The sequence below is a fragment of the Melospiza georgiana genome, chromosome 3, assembly GCF_028018845.1.
Source record: "Melospiza georgiana isolate bMelGeo1 chromosome 3, bMelGeo1.pri, whole genome shotgun sequence".
Classification (NCBI taxonomy): Eukaryota; Metazoa; Chordata; class Aves; order Passeriformes; family Passerellidae; genus Melospiza; species Melospiza georgiana.
In genome coordinates, this window is record NC_080432.1 from 46,995,336 (window position 1) to 47,016,137 (window position 20,802).

A 20,802-nucleotide genomic window follows, 5' to 3' on the forward strand; every position below is an offset into this window, starting at 1 on the left:
ATCTGGACTGCTTACAGCTATTTCTGTTATTACAGTTACATCCTGAAGATAAAATTAATCAAACTTTATTTTTTTAAGATTCATTTTAATATTACGTATCTGGCAGCATTAGGGGTCTCCAAAAAACAGCCATGACCACTGCCTTCCACACATCATCATGTCAATCACTGCTAAAACAAACCAACCAAATAAAAATCAATACAGGAAGGGGGAAAAAAAACCCAGTGTTTTGGACAGAGGCATGTGAGCTATTCCTGCCTCTGTCAAGGAATAATTCCTTAGGGCAGAAAGACATCACTGGTGTCTCTTTAGTGGTTCAAAATCTACCTTCAAGCAGCAGTATTTCAGCTCTCTTTGGCTGAAATACTGCTGCTTGAAGGTAGATTTTGAACCACTAAAATGATTTCTATTGGTAATTTTGCATATAGGTTACAGACATTCAAATATTTTATTGTTGTAGAGGAGATAATCAGATAAATTAAAATCAGTGAAGAAAGAAGAGCATGAAAAAACATATCTCACCATTTGCTATTTTAAAATCTACAGAGATTTTGGTTTTGGCAGCATACTCTGGACTGAAGTTTATCTTGGACTCAACAAATTGTTCCCATTCCAGCCAAGGAAGGAGGGGAGACAAGGCTGCATGCCTAACATTAGATGCTGGTGTATCTCAGATGTTTATTTCTGTATTTGAGTGCTCCAAGTTGGCTAGAGAAAAACGAGAAAAAAGGTATGTTAAAACTTGTTGGGTGGTGGGGGTTTTTTGGGTTTGTTTTTTGTTTTGTTTTTTTGGGGGTTTTTTTGTTTGTTTTGGTTTGGGATTTTTTTGTTGTTTTTTGGTTTTGGGGGTTTTTTTTGCTAGTTTGTTTGTTTGGGTGGAGTTCATTTTGTTGGGGGGGTTTTGTTGTTGGTTTGTTTTTTTTCCCTCATCATGCCACCTTTCTGCAAATTTCCAAATATATTGTGAACTTGTGAAATCCAGCCTGTTTCCTGCAAGGGTTCATATGGCTCTGGAGAAGACAGTTATGCAACATTCCCTAAGTTAATTTTTATTCTATGTATCATGATAAAACAGAAAATAGATGTACTGGTGAAGGCAGAAAAATACAATTTAACTAGAATCCATCTCTCAACACCGGTGGGATTATTCCAGGTGCTGTGTTGCAGCTATATTTAAAAAACCCACGTTTTTCAGAATATCAGCCTACAAGGAACCTATTGAGCAAAGTGTGTGTGGCGTTTTTTACCACACAGTTTTGAAAATTCCACTTTTTTTGGGAAGTGTATACTGTAAGAACAATATGTTCTAAGTCTGGAACTTCTGTTATTTTCAAATCTCATTTTAGTAATTTCTAAAAGGCCTCAAACTTGCCTCAGTAAGACATTCTTGAAGACTCTTAGTTTTGTTATATGCAGAATGCTAGTATCAGCTGTGCTATTGTAGAACTTTTCTTCTGTGAAGACACTTCCTCAAGTGCAGTTTCTAATAACTAACCATTGGCCTCTTCTGGGAAGAAATACCCTGTGACATCAGATAAATCAAAAAGCTCAATACTGTGTCAATAATGAAGGAACCAAACAACTTTGTGGAGCAAATTATACAGTGGTTCATCAGAGTTCTGATTTCTTCATTAAATTTGAATGGAGGCAGCAGCTGCAGTTTGAATTTCTTGCCTGTCATCCAGATTCTATAAAGCACAAATCTATTTTCTGCAAATAGTTTCTAAAACTTCTTCCATACACTGGAAAAAAAGCTTACTGATTACAGCCAAGAGTTTAGAATGAGGTCTGAGATATTAAATATATCTTAAGGAGTACAACTACCTGATAAGTCTGATAGTTTTTCTTAATTAATGATACCTCTAAGGACCACATTACTCAAAATCTAGAAAGTAAAAATGATTTTATCTTTTTTTCTCCATAATAAAATCACATATTCTGGAGACAATACACACAATCGTGAAGCACTCCTAACTGTGAAGCAGATTAAAGACTGGCTTGTTCCTGGTTTAATTTGATGTACAGGCCTATCTCTCACCCACAGTCAGGTAAGTATTTTGGTAGGTTTTACAGAACAGGTGAGATGCAAATAACATTTTTAACTATGGGTTCTGGAGAACTGAATGGACTCTTTAAAAGAACAAAAATTAAGGCAGTGTTACCAAAGGTTGTTTCAAGTTTCTTCCTAGGCACAATAATCTGTCTTAATAAAATATCTCACTTCGATTTTTATTCCTCTCTTTCTCACTTACTTTGCAAATAATAACAATAATAAATAAGCTGTTTTGTGAATAAATCTTTAAGTACATTCAATCCCATGCAGGTGCTTTGCAACACAATTTTTCTTAAAATCTCTCCGAACTTCCACGATGACTTCTGTTCTGGAATTCGTTGTACTTTCCGCGCAAAGCGTTCCTGCCGTACACATCCCTTCTGACAGGAACTTCTGGGCGCAGTGCAGCCATCTGCTGGCCACCCAGCCCGGGGGATGGCTGTCCCCTTGTGTCCCGGCGTTCCAGAGCCTCGGCAGCGGTACGGTGGCAGAATCCTCTCTCACAGTGCGCTTTGGATAGCTGCTGGCTCTGGGATGGGCTGGGCTGCGTGCGGATCCCTGCTCTGCGAGGCCGTGCTTCCAATGTTCATCATACTCACAGAAACGAGAGCACGTCTGAGGATCTCAGCACACAACAAAGTGACTAAATTTTCAACATAACTCCTGTAGTTTGGAGAGCTGCTGTCCTTCGGGGGTTTTGCTGTGGCAAAGAAATGCCTTTTGCAGGCCGTGTCCTGAGGGCCCTTAACGCCGGTACCGCGGCTGGCGGTGGGGACGCAAACCCATCCTCGTGGAATTGCTGTCGTGGAGTATCGTGACAGACTATGACAGACCTAGGACTACGACACCCATACGCTGTGCCACGGGAGGTTTAGGTTGAATAACTAGGAAGAATTTCTTCACAGAAAGGGTGGTTAGATATTGGAATGGCTGCCCGGGAAATGGTGGCGTCACCATCCCTGGAGGTGTTTAAAGGAAAGATTGGACGTGGCACCTAATGCTATGGTCTAGTTGACATGGTGGTGTTTGATCACAGGCTGGACTGTGATGATCATGGGTCTGTGATGGCACCACCGGTGGGAGCCCTTTCCTTGGGCTCTCGCAGGCAGCGGGCAGATCAACGGCACAAGTGCAGGGAGGCGGCCGACAAGACGTTCATGTCCCGAGGCGGACCTCCACCTCAGCCCGCCGGGGAGGAGCGAGGCAAGGGCGGCCCGGGCTCCACATCCCGCGGGATCGGGATTGGGATCGGGACGGAGCCGCAGCCGGCTCCCGGCGGGCGCCGCTTCCGCCACGTGTCCCGCCGGGCCCGCTGGTTGCCGCGGCGACGGGAACCTCTCCCGCCCCTTCCGGCCTCGCATGGCGCCGTCTCTTCCGCTGCGGGGAGTAATATGGTGAGTGGCCCCTGCTGGGGGCAAGGAGGGAAGGGGAAGCAAAGTCGTGCGTGGAACACGGCGTGCGGAGGCTGCTGGAAGCGCCCGCTCCCTCGCCGGGGCGGTGGCGCCGCGGGGCGCCCGGGCAGGCGCGGCCCGGAGCGGGCCCGGAGGCAGCGCGGGTATCGCTGCCCGTGCGGTGTTTGCTCCCCGGGGCTCTCCGCCCGCCCCTCGGGCGCCGGCACCGCGGGCAGGGCCCGGCCGGGAGCCGGGGCCGTGGGGGCTCCTGTGCCAGAGCTGCCTCTGGAACACCGGGCTGCGGTGTGAGCCTCGGAGTTCTCCTTCAGGGCACGTCGGTCAGGGAGCTGGGACTCGCCGCAGGACAAACAGGTTATAGTGCGCTTTCTCCAGGTGTCGGGGCTGTCACTCTGTGGCTCGCTTCCCTAAGACGAAAACCCGATCTTTTGGGCACGACCGCCGCGTGTGCGCGTTCATCTGGGTGGCGAAATGTTCCCTTGTCGTGCTGAGCCCCGCTGGAGTGACTGGGGTGACATGGGTATCCATGACAGGTGCTGTCACCTGTTGGGGCAGACAGCGCCGCTGGCTGCAGGAGCACGCCTTGTGGAGCTCTTCTGGCACCTCAGGGGCTGGCTGAGGTGTGGGGCAGAAACTCTGTGTGTAAGCTCTGGGCAGAGCTGTGGGATCCAGGGATGCCTTCATGCCGAGGTACAACATCTGCTGAGCTGGACCTTGTCCCGGGTGGGCTGGGGCCCGCCTGAGTTTGCACAGGTCCCCCGAGGCACAGAGTGCACAGCTCTGAGGCACGGCGTCCTTTGTGGACAGGGATGTGTGGCGCGGTGTGGCTGGGCAGCGCACACAGTGCCAGCAGTGTGGGAAAGCAGTGGATGTGAAGGTGACAGGGAGGGCTACGGGCATGTGAAGGGTCGGGAGGGGAAGCCGTGTGAGGAGTGGCTGAGGTGACTTGGGCTGTTCGGCCTCAGGAGACTGAGGGGAGCCCTCACTGCAGTTACAGCTTCCTCACGGGGGTAACAGGAGGGACAGGCACTGATCTCTGCTCTGTGGTCACCAGTGACATGAGAGAATGACTTGGAGTTGTGTCAGGGAGGTTTAGGTTGGGTATCAGGAAAAGTTTCTTCACCCAGAGGGTGGTTGGGCACTGGAACAGCTCCCCGGGAAGGGGTCACAGCACAGCCTGACAGAGCTCAAGAAGTGTTTGAAAAATGCTCTTGGGTACGTGGTGTGACTCTTGGGAGTTGGACTTCTGTGATCTTTGTGGGTCCCTTCCCACTCAGGATATTCTGTGATTCTTTGTGATTCTGTAACACAGCAGCTTTCATAAGCAGGCTGTCCACTGCCTGTTAGAAAAGCTTTCTGAGGTGTTCTGGCATCCTTCATGTATCTGTTAAGAATTAAAATTATCATGTAATGATTTGCTAATAAAGAAAAGAGTAAGTGCCCGTGTTTTAGCCCAGATGAGCTAAACTTGGGATATGTAGTAGTGCTTAAAGTTTAATTCATGGCACACGTGTATTTCTCAGATAATATGAAATGCAGCTGTGTTGACAAAGTCTGAAAGTCAATTGAATTTATTTTGGTGAAGAGCCCATTACTATGTTCCTTTGCCTTCTGCTGGCAGCTAAGGTGTGATAGCTTAAAATCAAGCCTTATTTAATCTGGCCCCAAATTGGTGCAGATGACAGTGGTCTGTCATTACAAGGCCACAAATTTCTATTGCAAATCAGAAGGGTTTTTCACGTGGAAAGCTTACTGCTGTGTGGTCAGAGCAGAGCAGATGATAACCAGAAGCTTGGACCCTCCAGGGAAAGGGAGACAAGTGTCATGGCAGATGAATTTCTCTGGTGATCTGCTCCCTGTCCCGCTGGCAGGAGAGCCATGTAGCTTTAGGTTAAGTCACAGCCCGGATTGTTGGTATGTTTCATTTTGTTACTGGCTTTGTGTTCACCACATCACCAGCATTGTTTTTACTTCTGTGGTGGGTTCTTCTTTATAGGTCTGTCAACAATATTTTCCTGTTTAATAAATCTGTTGCATTTGGGTGGGAAGTGTGTTTTGATGAAGAAAAATATTTGTGTTTTAAAACTGTCTTGTAGTAGTTTCATGTAAATAAAAGTTAAAACCCCCTCTTTAAGTGATACTTTAGTGTCTCTTCTAGTAAAACTGAGTTCTGGATTATGTCTAAATGAAGCTTGATTCTAAGTAATTTGTCATTTTCTAATATAATAAACCATATGAAATGGTCACCAAAATATTGAGTTTAAAGTTTGTGATAGTTCTGATTAACAAAAAGTTCACCTGAGTCTTTGATACAATTGTGAAAATAGTTCAAAAATGAAGATTTCCTTTTTGCTAATTTAAATTATGCTGTAAGTAAAGTTTTTAATTAAACTGTTGGGTTTTTTTTTAAGGGGACAATACACCTGTTCCGCAAATCACAGAGATCATTGGTTGGAAAGTTAACACATGAATTTAGGTTGGTTGCAGCAGACAGAAGGGTAAGTATTGCTTAAAACAATCATAATTATTATAAAAATACACTATTAACTTAAGTATATCATGAAATTTTTTCTTTGAATTTTTCTAGCTGTGCTTAAAAAATAATTTTGAAGTTGTAGTGCTTCTGTGAGTTGTCTCTGTGAATTAGTGTTTCTCCAGAACTTACATATTTATATCTGATGGGTTCAGTGGAACTGTAAACTGAGTGTGTTCAGATGTTTTTGGGACCAAAATTTCAGCACAAATAAAGGAACCCAGTAATATAAAGTTGCATGAGTTGATATTCAGAAGTCATTACAGCACACAGATGCTGTGTGCTGTAATGAAATGCAAATATTATAGATGGGTGGGGGGTTTTTTTAGACCAAAAAGGTATTTTAAGTATGGTGGCATTTATAAATGAGTTTTAAAATAATCTGTAAAGTTTAAAAGACTAAGGGCTTGCTGTTCTGAAACGAGTGGTGAATTTTTGGGAGGGAGGAGAAGCCAGTTCTGTTTGCATGACCAAGTACTGCAATATTGTTTTTTAAGACCAGATAGATAGATTTCTGTCTTGTAAATTTTTGAAGGTGTAAATACATATTTATTCTCATCAACAGTCCTGGAAGATTTTACTGTTTGGTGCTATAAATTTAATATGTATTGGCTTCCTGCTCATGTGGTGCAGCTCTACAAACAGCATAGGTAGGTGGCTCTCACGTACTGAAACTACAACAAACTACTGTGTGTTTCTTAGCTTGTGGAGTTCCAGCTGACTGAAAAGCCAAATCCAGTGCTTAATGGAGTTAGGGGTTTGCACAGCCAGGTTCAGAAAGTGCTTCCTTTTGATTTGCCACAGTCAGCTTAGAAAATCAGCAATTTTCACAGACAAGTTTGGAGGGGTGGAAGTCCTTCAAAGTTTGCAGTTTTTCAGTCCTGCTGGTCATTTGCTTCCTGCAGTAGCTTCTTCATCTTTAAGCCTGAAAACAAGTAGGCTTTTGAGTTACTAGTCCTCAGACCTGTTCCATGTATAAGTAGCACCAGTGACATGCAGAGTCCCTTGCTTGCAGTTGAATGAGGATGTTTGTAGTGTGGAAAAGGCTTAAGACTTCTTTGCTTCCAAGGAATGCTCAGCAGTAGCCAAGACACTGGAGTGTTTCCAGCACCTCTGTAGCTGCTGCTGCAAAGCACAGCACTGTGAGGGCTGCTGGGGAAATGAGCTCCAGATCAGCCAGCCCCAGTGCAGTTCTGTGTGCCTTCTGCTTTTGGACAGGGGCTTCAATGTGCTTCCCATCACCTGCACTGGGAATGGAGTGCTGGTTTAGTTCTTAATTTTTGGTGCAGGTTTTCTTGCAGTTTCAAGATAGGTTAGAGATGCAAAACAAGTAAAATATTCAGTTCAACCTACTTATCACTGCAATAACACACACAAGAGATCTCTTACTTTGGTAAGTGATGTGTTTCTGGAAGATCTCCTGACTTTCCAGTACCTAAATTCCTTGTCACAACTTAGTCACAAATGTGGTAACTGTTGTGTCTGGGTGCTTTAGTTGAATTAGGATTGCCATAATGAGCCTGCTTATGACATTAAATATATTGGTGTCTTTAGAATAACAGAGACTTGCTCTGTCAGTAGGGGCAGTTTATGTAGGTAGAAGACTGGAAAGAGCTGCACAAAAGGGACTTGGAATACAAGTGTTTTTTGCATTGAAAAATTAAGTATTAAATTTTAATATTTACTTTTTTTACAGCTTTAACTGCTTACACGTATTTGACAATCTTTGACCTTTTCAGGTGAGTTTTTTCCCATTTTGTCATACTGTTCATATTGTCTGTATATTTCTATACATTTAAAATTTACTTACAGGTTCAAAGACATGTAACTTATTCATCAGTATAGAAACAGTCATTGGTTTAAATATAGCTTAAATGAGTATAAAATTGCACACCATAAATATATTGTATTTGTCTGTTTATTAGATGTATTGAGAATGACCATAGCTATATTGAGAATGACTAGTAACTGATCAGTTCAGTCATGGATTTCTCTGTGCAGATGTGTGACAACATAAAACAATATGGCACAAAACTGGTGTCTGGTTGTTCTCTCAGAACATTTTCCTAATGCCATGGTCACTGATTGTGAAGCAACCCTCAGTTTTAACATCAGGAAACAAGAAGCATGTCATTCTATTTCAAAAATATTTCACAAGCTAGATACCAAGTATTCTGCACATAAGGTCATTAGATATTTACAGTGTTTTTCTTGTATTCTAAGAAAATTATATTAAAACAACTTTTAGTATGATAGTTCTGAACACTTTTGCTAATATTGATAATACAGACATGAAATATATTCAGTTCTAAGATACAGAATGGTAGCTGTGGTTGGGAAATAAAATGTAGGTATTTTAAAAATATTAGCCTACAATACCTTCCTTGCTATCTCACTATCTTATAAAAGAGTCATACATATATCCATTTCTGAGTCATACATATATCCATTACCTACTATAACTTATCTGACTTACAGTAAAACATTCATAAATTACATCAGCAAACATGCAGAAACAAAAATGACTTGTTGGGATAGGCACAAAAAAAATATCTGTGACTGCATTGGCATTAAGTTTAATGAATTTTGTCTTTGAGAATTTTGTATCTACTGAATTTTTGTCATCTTGCTCAAAATACCTTTTTTCACATTGGGGAAATTGGGGAAAGTGTTGATATTGTACTTCCCACTTGTATGGAATTCTTTTTTCTTTTAGTTTTAGAAGAAGGTGGAACAACCCCAGGCACTCTTGTCTTTGGTTAATTAGGGGTTGGACTAGAAGATTATCCTAACTCACAGCAATCTCTTTCAAGAATTTTGATTTGCTGTAAGGGAGAACAATGCTCAGTAATTCTGCTGCAAAAATCATTTTCTGCTTCTTTTCTTTCTGTCATTGCCTGGTTGCATATAATAGTCTCACTGAGAATATGAGTTTATGGCATAAGAATCAAGTTGGGAGGATGTGATTGTTCATCAGTTGTAGGGATGAGTTCTTGATCCAGTCTGATTTAACATTGTTATTAATTACAAAAGGACTGCATGAAAGCACAGATGGCACTGAATCTATGTGGATTCCAGTTGAAAAAATTATTCTGTAGAGAAAAAATTGTTCAATAGAGGAAAAATAGGCAGAGGAAACTGTACTCATCCTTGAAACATTCTGACTACTACCATGGAGATTCCAAATAATTGGAATTCTAGATGTTCCGTATGGGAGAAAAATTTGGACAGAAGATATCAAGAGAGACCTGTGGCTGTCAGTGAATGGCCAGCTAGATCAGAGCTCGTGTAGGTGAATGCAGCCAAAGAAAGTTCATCTGTTTTGGCTGTGGACAAATTACATAGAGAAATTACACTGTGGAAAAGAAAGGCAGTACTCGGTGAGGCCTGAGATTTACTCTGGAGTACCAAATCTAATTCATGGTATAGCTCTAAAGGAAGACTTTAATGGAGAGATTTCTTGGCTTTTTCTTTCACTCTTCTGTCTTGCTTATCAGCTTCTTCTCATGTAAGCAGCATTTCTCAGGTTACAGCATTTCTAGGCAAGTTCAGAAAGCACATGAGGAGCATTTAGAACATCACTGGGACAGTGATGGAGGTTGAGTTCGTGACAAGATGTTGCTGTATTTGTATGTTGAGTTCTGGTGGCTCAAGTGTGTATTTGTAGATTTTGCAGTTTGTAAAGGCTGCTGTTATTTATCACAGTGTAATTCTCCCCTTTTTTTCAGTTTGATAACATGTCTAATAAGCTACTGGGTAATGATGAAGAAACCCAGCCCAATCTATTCATTTGGGTAAGTACTAATAACAAGATACAGTGTTTGATAATACAGCATTTCATACATTGCTCACTGTCATTGCCTGGATCCCTGAACAGCCATCAGTAATACTCTGTGTGTGAAAGAGCCTAAAAGTGAGGAGGGCCAAGGCTTACTGTAAAGAACAATTACAGAGTAGGGGATGGACAGGAAGACGAATTAAGAAATGCTGAATTTTAAGGTGTCTCTGATGAGCGGAGTGTTAAAAGAAACTGAAAATAATGACTATTCCATAAGACTTTCAGTTTCTTCCCATCTGTCTGCTGTTGAATGAATTGGAAAAAGTAGGTGTATCCTGCTGGTTCTTGCACAGAAAAGATTCTATTGGATGCATTGTTCAATGTTCAGTGTTTCTAAACTTAATTCTCAAATTTCAGGTTTGAAAGGTTTGAAGTTCTAGCTGTATTTGCATCTACAGTTCTGGCACAGCTTGGTGCTCTTTTTATACTGAAAGAAAGGTAGGGTTATGTATGTTTTCTTTCATTTTATAACATATGAAGATATAGTCCAGATCAACTAAAAGCACGTGTATTCTATGAGTGCTGTATTTAAAGAGATACTTTAGAAAAAACTTAAAAGATATTAAAAAAATACTGCTAAACCTTACTGCTTGCTTTACATTTACTACACTACATGTAGGCTTTAGATGTAAAGATGGGAATTGATAAATGTTTTTAAAAAGCTTTTCTAGGGAAAGATTTAATGGTTTTAAGAATACTTTTTCCAAAGATTGTGTCATTAATTTAATGCATTTCCGTATACATCTTGACTTTCGTAAGCTCATGAACAAATAAAAGTTTTTTGGTTTTACTTGTGTTGCTTTTTGAAGTCAAAGTAGCTTCATAATATATCAAGGAGCTGAATGTTTGAAGCATCAACTTCTTCACTCCCTCAAATTTTGCTCCAGTATTAATTTGCCATACCGTGTATGCTTGGGAGCATTTCTATTTCAGGAGGTTAGCCTAAAACATTATTCTTGTTTTTAAAGATGAAGAGGCTTTTGTTAACATCTGGAATTTAAAACTGCAACAGTATACCTTCCCTAATTTTATTCAAGTGCTCTATTTTCTGTGTAAAGGGCTCTGTTAGCAACTTAGCAACTTCATACTATAAGATCAATGTATTGAAGTGACAGTCCACTGGAATGAATCACCCTTTGTCAAAACTTCCAAGTTTTCCAGCATCAATTTTAGGAATTTCCACAAACTTAGCAGGTTTTTCTGTTATAGCTGAAGCTCATTTGTTAACTCACTGATGGGTGAAAAAAGATCTATATCTCCATCCCAGTATCCAATGCCTACCTGATTTGACCTTGCTTAGTGTGAGGCTGTAAGTCTGGAATTTCAGACTTAGTTTGTTGCGGTCACCAACACGGGTGGTGGTGCCAGTAGCAATATTTTTTTGCATGTTCATTTACAAGCATATTTTTATCATACAGGCAGCATTCATGGTAGCTGGCACATTTTGGAAATATTTGGGAAGTCTAAATCACATCTGCTTTGATTCAGTGTTAAATGCTTTCTTTGCTTACAAGAGTTGCTGTGTTTATTTTAGCAATCCATTTTTTGCAGTACTTTATCAGTTTTTGTTTATGAATGGCAGCTAATGCTAAGGAACTGTAAAACATGCTTCAGGTATCAAGGCTTTACTGTATGAGTATAACTCAGATTTTCAATTATTCTTGTAGTGCGGAGCGGTTTCTGGAGCAGCCTGAGATACACACGTAAGAAATTATTTTGGCATGTCACATGTGTTGTTGTCCTTTGGTGTTTCTAATTCATATCTAGCATATATTGTTTATGCAAGTTCTTCAAGTACCAAATTGCTTTTGGTGCCTTGGCATTTGTTTCAAACCATGTGCAGGCTATACTGCAAACAGTTCTTTTCAAGGTACAATTGAAATTTAATGCTCATGTTATATCAAATAGTGATCTAACTACACATTGCTGCTTTTCATAGTTCAGTTCCTGTTTTTTCTTGTGGCCTCTTGGAAGGCCTGGTATGTGGAGGGGAAGGATGCTGTGGTCAACAGGGAACTGAAGGTTTTGCAAAGAGGGTTCAGACTATGAAGACCACAGGGAGAGGAAAAGAAAGTGTTATGGGGCAAAGGAAGGGGATGTGGGATGTATGATGAAGTAGTTCTAGAAGAAGGCTGGGGGTATATGGCATAATTCCATAGAAAGCTAAGCTTCTTGGCTGTGCTGCTGAGGGGACAATGTGTTTGTATCTTCAGAGGGCAAATATATATATATGTGTGTGTGTGTGTGTGTGTGTGTGTGTGTGTGTGTGTGTGTGTGTGTGTGTGTGCAAATATGCAGTTGGTTAAGAGCTGTTACTCAACATTATGAGCGTTGTGTGATAACAATAAAGTACGAAGTTCAGTGATCTGGTATAACCCTTACAATGATTATACACTGCTGATTATTAAGTGTTACACTAGTTTATCCTGCTGGCTTTCAGCCTCAGTGAACACCAAACAAAATATTTTGATAGTGTTATTGGTAGTTACATCTTGATGATGTTCTGTGATGATGACAAATTAAGACACTTTTTTTCCCCTCCCTAGGGGACGACTGCTGGTTGGTACTTTCGTGGCTCTCTTTTTCAACTTATTTACAATGCTTTCCATTAAGAATAAGCCTTTTGCTTATGTCTCTGAAGGTATGTGATAAATTAGACTGTAACAATAATTGAGAAAAAAATGTTAATGTTCCTATTTTTATCAAGGTATAACTTGTCTGGTAACCTCCTTAACTAGTGGTTGTATATTACTGTTACCTCTGTTAATGTAACTTTGTGCAGTAGAATTGCCATCTGATTTTCAACTCCACTTTGCTTATAAGGCTCTGAATAGTCTGAGGTAATTAAGGTGATATTATTTTAATGCTGCAGTATCCTTTATTTTCAATTTTTTGAATGCAACCAGTGAAGGTCATGTGACAGATACCAGAACTTTCAACACATTTTATTGATGTATTAATGGATTAAAATATAAGTTACTGCAATAGTTCTTTTTTCCTTTTCATTGGTAAATGAAAAGCTCTTTTACCTTTTTCAGTAAGTAGGTTTGCACTCATTCCTGCAACTGTAAATTGTTCTGTTGTAATTGTCCTGTAAATTGTCCATAGTTATAAATATCTGTTTTACACTATATTATATAAAAAATAATGGTTATAGGCTGCAATTATATTTGTATTTAATCAGTTCAGATTATTATGAGAGATGGATTTTGTACTTGCTGCCTGGAAAAGACAAATTTGGGTCTGTTTGCAAGTGCCAGGGTATCTGTTGAGATATATTTACTCATTCACACTGTATTTATTGAATTCTTCCTTTAAAATAAAACTTGTGTGTACTTTAAAATGTAGTAATTTTAAAGTGGTAATTAAAATTGTAACTTTATTACCTTCTTTCTTTTGCAGCTGCCAGCACAAGTTGGCTTCAGGAACATGTTGCAGATCTTAGTAGAAGGTGAAGCTTTATATTGTTTTCAAAATCATTAGCTTCTGGAAGGCAGTGTTGGTTTTGTTTGTATAATAACGTTTTGGAGGGATATTGAGGCACAAACTTGTATTAGAGCTTTTAAAATAGCTTTACCTACTGCAGGTCTCATGTATGAACTCTGGAGCAAACATTGTCTCCCATATTTCCCAGATACATCAATCTAACAGAAATACATATTTCTGGGTATCTTTTCTTTTGAATATGTATGTTCAGTACATTGTATGTGATTCTCTTTGGGTGAGAATAGGAAAACTAGCATTGTCCTGTACATACTTGAACTGCATTTCACAACGTGCATTACCAAGTGATAAATTTTGTAATAATTTATGTTTATTTACTTTTTGGGCTGAACAAATGTTTCTGATGGTTGAGTTTAAATATGATATATGAAACTGGTTACTCACTGAACCATAGCTATGAAAATCCCTCACCTGTGCAGCAGGAAACTGGAAAGTCTGTGTCTTCCAGGGATATAAGCAGTGTTGTTCATTCATCTTGTCTGTTAACTGTCTTGTTTGTATTGGATATCTGAATGCAAGATAACATTGTTTGCAAATAGTTTTGTCAGATGTCAGGGAAGTTTATTTTAATCCATACATGTTTTTTCCAACTATCTGTCAGTATCAAAAGAAAAATGTTAAACCAAGTCGTGAAACGTGTTAAGTATGCTTCAAAACCCATCTGTTTCTGCATCTCGTGATCTTTTTCACAGTTAAGGAGAGCAGAGAATGCTGACTTGGTAACAGAAGAATTGATTTTTATATGGGTGTGAGATGTTACATCATCAGAACCAAAATCTGTGAAATAGTTTTGGAAGACTAATAATTAGGTTTCCAAGTTTTATAAAAAAAAAAAAAAAAAAAGGTGGATACCAATCACAGATAGTTCCACAGCTTCCCTTTTATCAGTGTAGAAACACAGTTTTAAGGAGAAGGACACTGATGGATAACTTGAAGGAGTCCCAGATCAAGAGTAGTATTATTTCTACTGGGTTTTGAGATCACCTGTATAGAGTTAAGCCAATATGAGTGAAACCCCATTGAATTAGTATGTATACAGCTATTTCAGATGTGCTATGTGAAGCAGTGCTGATTTAAAAATATCTGCACCTGTATATAATTATGTTAATTTAAATTCTTAGAGAAGCAGGCCAGCACATGATGTCTAAACATAAGTTGGCTTTAACCATAGCAACAAAATATTTCATGTTGTCTTTGCCTTGAAATTTTCCAGGACATGACATGCACTTACATTCACTGGAAAGTACAGAAACTCATTTCTCTCTTCTTCATACTCCTGTTGACAGGAAATAGCTATAAATAAGTAATTTTCCCAGCATTCCCTCATGCATTTTTTTGGTCTCCTCTTATTCAACTAGCTGGTCTTCTTCCTCTTTTCAGACTCCATGAATTAGCTTTGACTTTAGGACACTTTGCCACACCAAGGTGGCAGATGGATTGAAGACAGGTGATACTCAAATCTCTCACTGTGTACATCTCTGTAATACCAGTATTGAACCCATGAGGCACTTGTGTTGCAGACAGCTGATACAGCTATATCATAGAGTTGTGTTCCCACAGAAAACCACTTGATTAATTTCTGCTGACAGCAGCCTTTGAGCTGATTTAGTGGGGCCTTTTCAGTGCTCATCATGTGCTATGACTGCAAGGTGTGTTAGAAGTTAAATGCTAAATGATGGGTGTACTTTTGGAATTCCAAAGTAGTGATGAAGAGCTGGCTGACAGCTGCTTTTTCTGTTTTGTTGCAGTATTTGTGGAATCATCCCAGGATTGAGTAGCATCTTTCTGCCACGGATGAACCCTTTTGTCTTGATTGATATTGCTGGAGCTCTGGCTCTTTGCATTACATACATGCTCATTGAAATCAAGTATGTGCAGTTGTTGTTTTAAAACAGTAGCTCTTTTTGTATCCAGTCTGTGGGAAAATACATTTTTTGCATGAGAGGAATGATCTGATGTAGAGCTGCCTTTTGTATGAATGGCATTGCAACTCTGTGAATGCATCTGTCTGCTGTCCAAGATGAATGAGAGTTGAAATGAGATTAGCATGTGTAAAATTTTGTAAGTGTATATAATTTAAAAGAATGAAAAAAGAATCATAAGTAAGTTGTTCTGCCTCTCAAAAACATAAATACCAGCGTTTCTTTAAAATTGCTCTTTCACCCTAGCAACTATTTTGCTGTGGACACAGCCTCTGCTATAGCAATTGCTTTGATGACATTTGGTACCATGTATCCCATGAGTGTCTACAGTGGGAAAGTTCTACTCCAGGTAAGGCAGCCTCACAAATCAACAGATTTTGTGGTTTTGGTTTTGTTAAATGGCCTTATTAAAAAAAAAAACCCAAACAAATAAAACCCTTGAAATCTGTTTTAAGCTTGTAGATAGGAAGTGTTCCCATGGGAATTTGTGATGTGCTACAGGAATATTAAAGGTTGTGCAAATATGCATCACAAAGTCATAAGAATTTGATGAAAATGCCATTGTGTGGGTAGACCAGACTTAAAGGCTCTCTTACTTGAACAGGGCCAGTTAATCTTTATTTTAACTGTATTTTTTTTTCTTCTATTTGAAGACAACCCCACCTCATGTGATTGGCCAGTTAGATAAACTTCTTAGAGAGGTAAGTCAGTATAATACACAGCGCAGTGTGTACAGCTAATGAGCATTCAGGAATGTGAAGAATTCTTCTGACTAGTCCAAGAAGTTTGCTAAAAATATTTTTTAATATTTTTTTAGCTGCATGTAGAAAATAGGAATCTTGTTTTCCAAGATGAATAGTGTCTTTTAGGTACCTGGAACAAATCTGTGTAAGTAGTGCAGACTGTTTTTATTTAAATTTTAGCTACTATTTGAAGTGGTTGACAAATGTGAGTTGAAGGAGGAAAAGGAGTACAGGCAGCTGTTGAATTACAGCATATCAGGTTAAGAACATACTTCAGTTTGGCAGCAAGAATTACTTGAAATAGGTTCCTTAAAACTTTTTTGATGGATTTGGATGTTTAAGGGTAGCAAAAGTGTGATAGATAAGCATTAGTGACATTAACAGACGTCATTTGTTCTCTGTATGGAGCTTTTATTTCACTACTGAAACTTATTTGTTATTCAGTTATGTATAAAAATACATTTCTAAAGGGATTTGAAGCTTCTAATTTCTTTTCATATTTGTGGATGTTTGTGTAAAATTAGGTTTCGACTTTGGATGGTGTGTTGGAAGTTCGAAATGAGCATTTCTGGACGTTAGGTTTTGGCACTTTGGTAAGTTATGCCTTTATTATCTTCCTAGCCTTTGTTGTGAGATACTACTTAAATTTTTTAATTTACATAAAGATATTTCTTCTGAAATACTAACTGTAAAAAAAATTGATGGAGTCAATACTCAGTCTGTTTGCTTTATTGCAAAACTTCTCTTCCTCTGTCCTTTACATTTTTTAAAGCTTTGTTGTTGATTAATGTTATTAATGTATACTGCAGTTCTGGCTTAATGCATACATTTTTGCAACCGTAGAATTTCTTTCATATTTAGGAGTGAAGAAAATGACAAACAATGGAAAAAACATTTTTTGAAGTGGTTTGTTAGTGTAAATTGTCTAGGAAGAGAGAAAGAACTGTTACACTTCAAGCACCAAAGCTCTACAATAGACAGTAGAATCATATGTTTTCAGCATTTCTAGGGGAGAAGGTAGAGCAAAATAATTACAGTTGTGTACCAATAATTCTGTTAGCTTAAAGAAATGAAGGGATATTTTTTGTGATACAGAGTGATCACACAGAACTTGGTTATTCCTAAGCTGATGCAGGTATTTTGTGACAGCTGGAAAATTAAGAGTCTTAGAATATTTCTTCACTGCTTTCTTTCAGTATGCTGCCCTTCTTAAAACAGCAATAAAGGCATTTGTTCTCTATTTCTGATGTAAAAACTGCTTTCAGTTTACTTTCTGTCACTTATGCCTAAATTTGCATTTTGTTCTTTTGAGCCATTTTTCTCCCCCAGTTGTTGCCTTTCCTGCCAACACATGTTGTAGTGTATAGGTTGGTTCTAAGACTCACTTTTCCTGAGTGAGGATCTTGCTGTGTTCATAAGAGAGCAGCACATGAGGAAAGATCAAAATGTATCCTGCAATAAGGTTCTTAATTTAGTCAGTAGTTTCCACTGCAAAAGGTCTTTGTGTAATTCTCTACAGGATGATTTGCCTTTTCTTGAATGCATGTGGGGAATCTTTGTTGGAGTCATAATTAACAGCCATCTTGTTTTTATCACTTTCTAGGCTGGATCGGTCCATGTCCGAATTCGGAGAGATGCAAATGAGCAAATGGTCCTTGCCCATGTCACTAACAGATTATACACATTGGTCTCTACCTTGACTGTTCAGATTTTCAAAGATGACTGGATCAGACCTACCTTATCATCTGTGCCTATTGCAAACAACATTCTGAACCTTTCGGATCATCACGTTATTCCAATGCCGTCTTTGAAAGCTGCTGACAATTTGAGCCCTGTTACCTCCACTCCAGCTAAGCCCAGCAGCCCACCACCAGAATTTTCTTTTAACACACCAGGCAAAAATGTGAGTCCAGTCATCCTTCTAAATACTCAGACAAAGCCCTATGGACTGGGCTTTAATCATGGATCTGCACCCTACAGCAGTGTACTCAGTCAAGGACTTGGAATACCAGGAATTGGAGCAGCTCAAGGATTCAGAACTGGTTTTGCAAATGTCCCAGGCAGATATGGAACAAACACTCGTGGTCAGCCCCGACCGTAATAAACACCATTATTTATTATACTTAAGGGTATTGACTTAATTCTTTTATTACCCAATTTTTATGAACATTTGGAATGTCACATCATTCTGAATGGCTGGGAACAAGTGCATTGTTCATATTCATGAAGTGGTTAAAAAGCAGTTTTTTCCTTCGCATCAGCAGTAGCCTGTGTAATGCCACAGATATTTTGCAGAATTACAATACTTACAAGTAGTTTTTATAGGGTGTCTATTTCTACTCATCTTTTTTATCCACTTTTCTTCATTTATCCAAGAATGTATCGAGATGCAGCACAACTCCATAAGAGAATAAAATTGTGACCAGGTAGCATTTTTTTTTTCCTAATGAAAATTACTGGATGCTGAATAGCAGAGTGTAGGAAATGGCAGAAATACAAGTCCCAATTTTCAGACATGTTTGATTGCTGTATTAAGCCATGTTTGGGCCAAATCACAATTAGTTTTTGGTTGCAAAAATCCATCAATATTCATGTTGTGGCCATTGTGAAGGCAATCTGGTATTTCAGATTGTAACTGATTTTGCGATACCGTGTTTTTACATTTTTATTGATGCTTTTATAGAAATTCAGATGGTTCAGCAACCATTTTCTAGTTGTAAGTATTCCATACTCATCTCTGATATTTCTTACTTTTTGGTTTAACTGCAAAATTATTTAGCAATATACTGGGAAATAAAATACTTAAAACTTAAGATTTTACAAGCACCTCTTTTTTACCATATTAAGAATACAGAACAGATGACTGTTGTTTCTGAAACCAGTATTTCATTTTTGACTATGGGGAGTATTTGATTGTGACTTTGTATTTTCCTCTTTGTATTTTTTAATAGTTCCAGGGGGAAAAGTAATTTATTTATATTCCTGGTTTAAATCCAGAGTACAGGATCACTGAGAGTTCATAGTCACTGCTGGAGTGCTTAACCTTTGGGGCACATTTGGAACAAGACCACTTGTGCTTTTGCATTACTGTTCTACTGTACATTGAGCTGTCTGCATTTCTCCAGGGCCTTTCTCAGAGAGCTCTTCCCTCCCTCTCATTGCTGTCTTTTCCTTCTCTGCTCTGAGAACAGGGAAAGGCCTTTTAGAAATACTTCAGGTTTTTTTTCTGTTCCCCTGTGCAGTATCTACATTACAATTGCCCCTCTGCACATTCTTCTGCATTTCTTGGCTGTCTAGGAATGGGTTGCTCATTCCTGTTGTTCCACTTGCAACTCAGGGTGCTATGTATTGGCTTCCACCTTGTTCATCTGTGTGCTAAGTCAGTGACTCCACTTCTGTGAGCTGGTTACATGGAGCTGTAGTATCTCAGGGATTCCAAAGATACTATGTTACCTGAAGATAATTGCTTTGATGAAGAAATCTTTCTTATGTAGATCTGAGTGGAGAAAACAACGTTCATTTTAATTTTGAAGATGTGTGGCCTCTTCACTGGCTGAGGACTTATTTTTCTGTGTAAGAATATTTGTATTTTTCCCCCCTCTCCATGACCTGTGTTTCTTGAGCCAGTGCTTGGAGGAGGGAGTCATTCTTGCAAAAGCAAGGTGACATTCTGCATGATGGAGATGTATCTTTTGGGGATGTTTCAGGCTGAGGGTGGTGCCCAGGCTGCCACTGGGATGCTGTCCATGTAAGTACAAGTAGGGAATCGAGTTCTGTACTTCATTTGCAGCGAGAGTGAAAATTTCATTGCTCTGTTAGGAAATGTAATGACCTGGCAAACTTCCATTTAAAGATTGCAATGAAGTTACAATGATTGGCTCTGTTTCTGTGAGGTCAGTATTAACTCAGTAATCACCTGTGGTCCTGTCTTTCTGTGAGCCTATTACATGTGCCATTGCTGCATGGAAATTCACTGAAGTACAGAACACTTGAACAGATTCTCTGTACCTCTTGAGTGGTGAATTAGACTGCACTTTCTACAGCATCTGCAACACCTTAGAGCCAGCAGAATGTTTACAATACACTACTCTTGTGTGGCCTGGTTAACAATTGTTCCTTACTCCAGTTTCATAATCACTTGATATCACTTTTTCTGATATTTTCAATACATTGTATTATATTGAATGCATGCTTACTTGTTTTCAGTAGAAAATTAAATATCCATTTTATTAAAAAATGAAGCTGATCTCTGATTTAAAATGAGAAGGGAGGGTGAGAATCCCAGAATTCTGAGTGCAATATAATCACTTTAACAAAAATACTTTTTTGAGTGATTGTTTACAGTATATATCATATGTGCAGATGATAAAGATTCTTTTAGATTTTAGACCAGCTTTTTAGCTGCTTTATTGTTATGAATATATCAGAACATTTGTTAAATCAGCACAGAGTAAAATGTCTCCTTTTATATGAGGAAAATAAAATCAGTGTAATTCGTAAATGACAAGGGAAAAGTGGTAATTTGTGTACAAGATTTTACAGTTACCTTTCTCTATATTTGTTTAAGTGATGCTCTCGGGTGATACTTCAGTCTCAATGAGCAGGTATATGAAACTTCAGACCTGTTTTGCTGGGTCTACTACCAGTGTAGACTGGGTCCTTGCAATAATTCTATAGAAAGTGGTTTTTTGTACATTTTGCCTTTTCTGTGTTATGCTGTTAGGTGGTCAAAATCTAAATATTTATTTGATACGTAGTGAATAAGAATTGATAAATTATATCATCTTCACTCCTAATGCT

General features: G+C 39.0%; 1 protein-coding gene across 1 annotated transcript; it reads left to right on the forward strand.

Annotated features, from left to right (window-relative positions):
- Positions 1–3,405: 3,405 nt before the first annotated feature.
- Positions 3,406–20,484, forward strand: SLC30A6 (solute carrier family 30 member 6). Its single transcript, XM_058020294.1, has 14 exons — positions 3,406–3,447; positions 5,874–5,960; positions 6,561–6,645; positions 7,692–7,734; positions 9,724–9,789; positions 10,191–10,271; positions 11,501–11,536; positions 12,380–12,474; positions 13,236–13,284; positions 15,086–15,205; positions 15,506–15,608; positions 15,913–15,960; positions 16,527–16,595; positions 17,606–20,484. The coding sequence occupies exons 1-14, from the start codon at positions 3,445–3,447 to the stop codon at positions 18,101–18,103; spliced, it is 1,383 nt and encodes a 460-aa protein (XP_057876277.1). The 5' UTR covers positions 3,406–3,444; the 3' UTR covers positions 18,104–20,484.
- Positions 20,485–20,802: the final 318 nt, after the last annotated feature.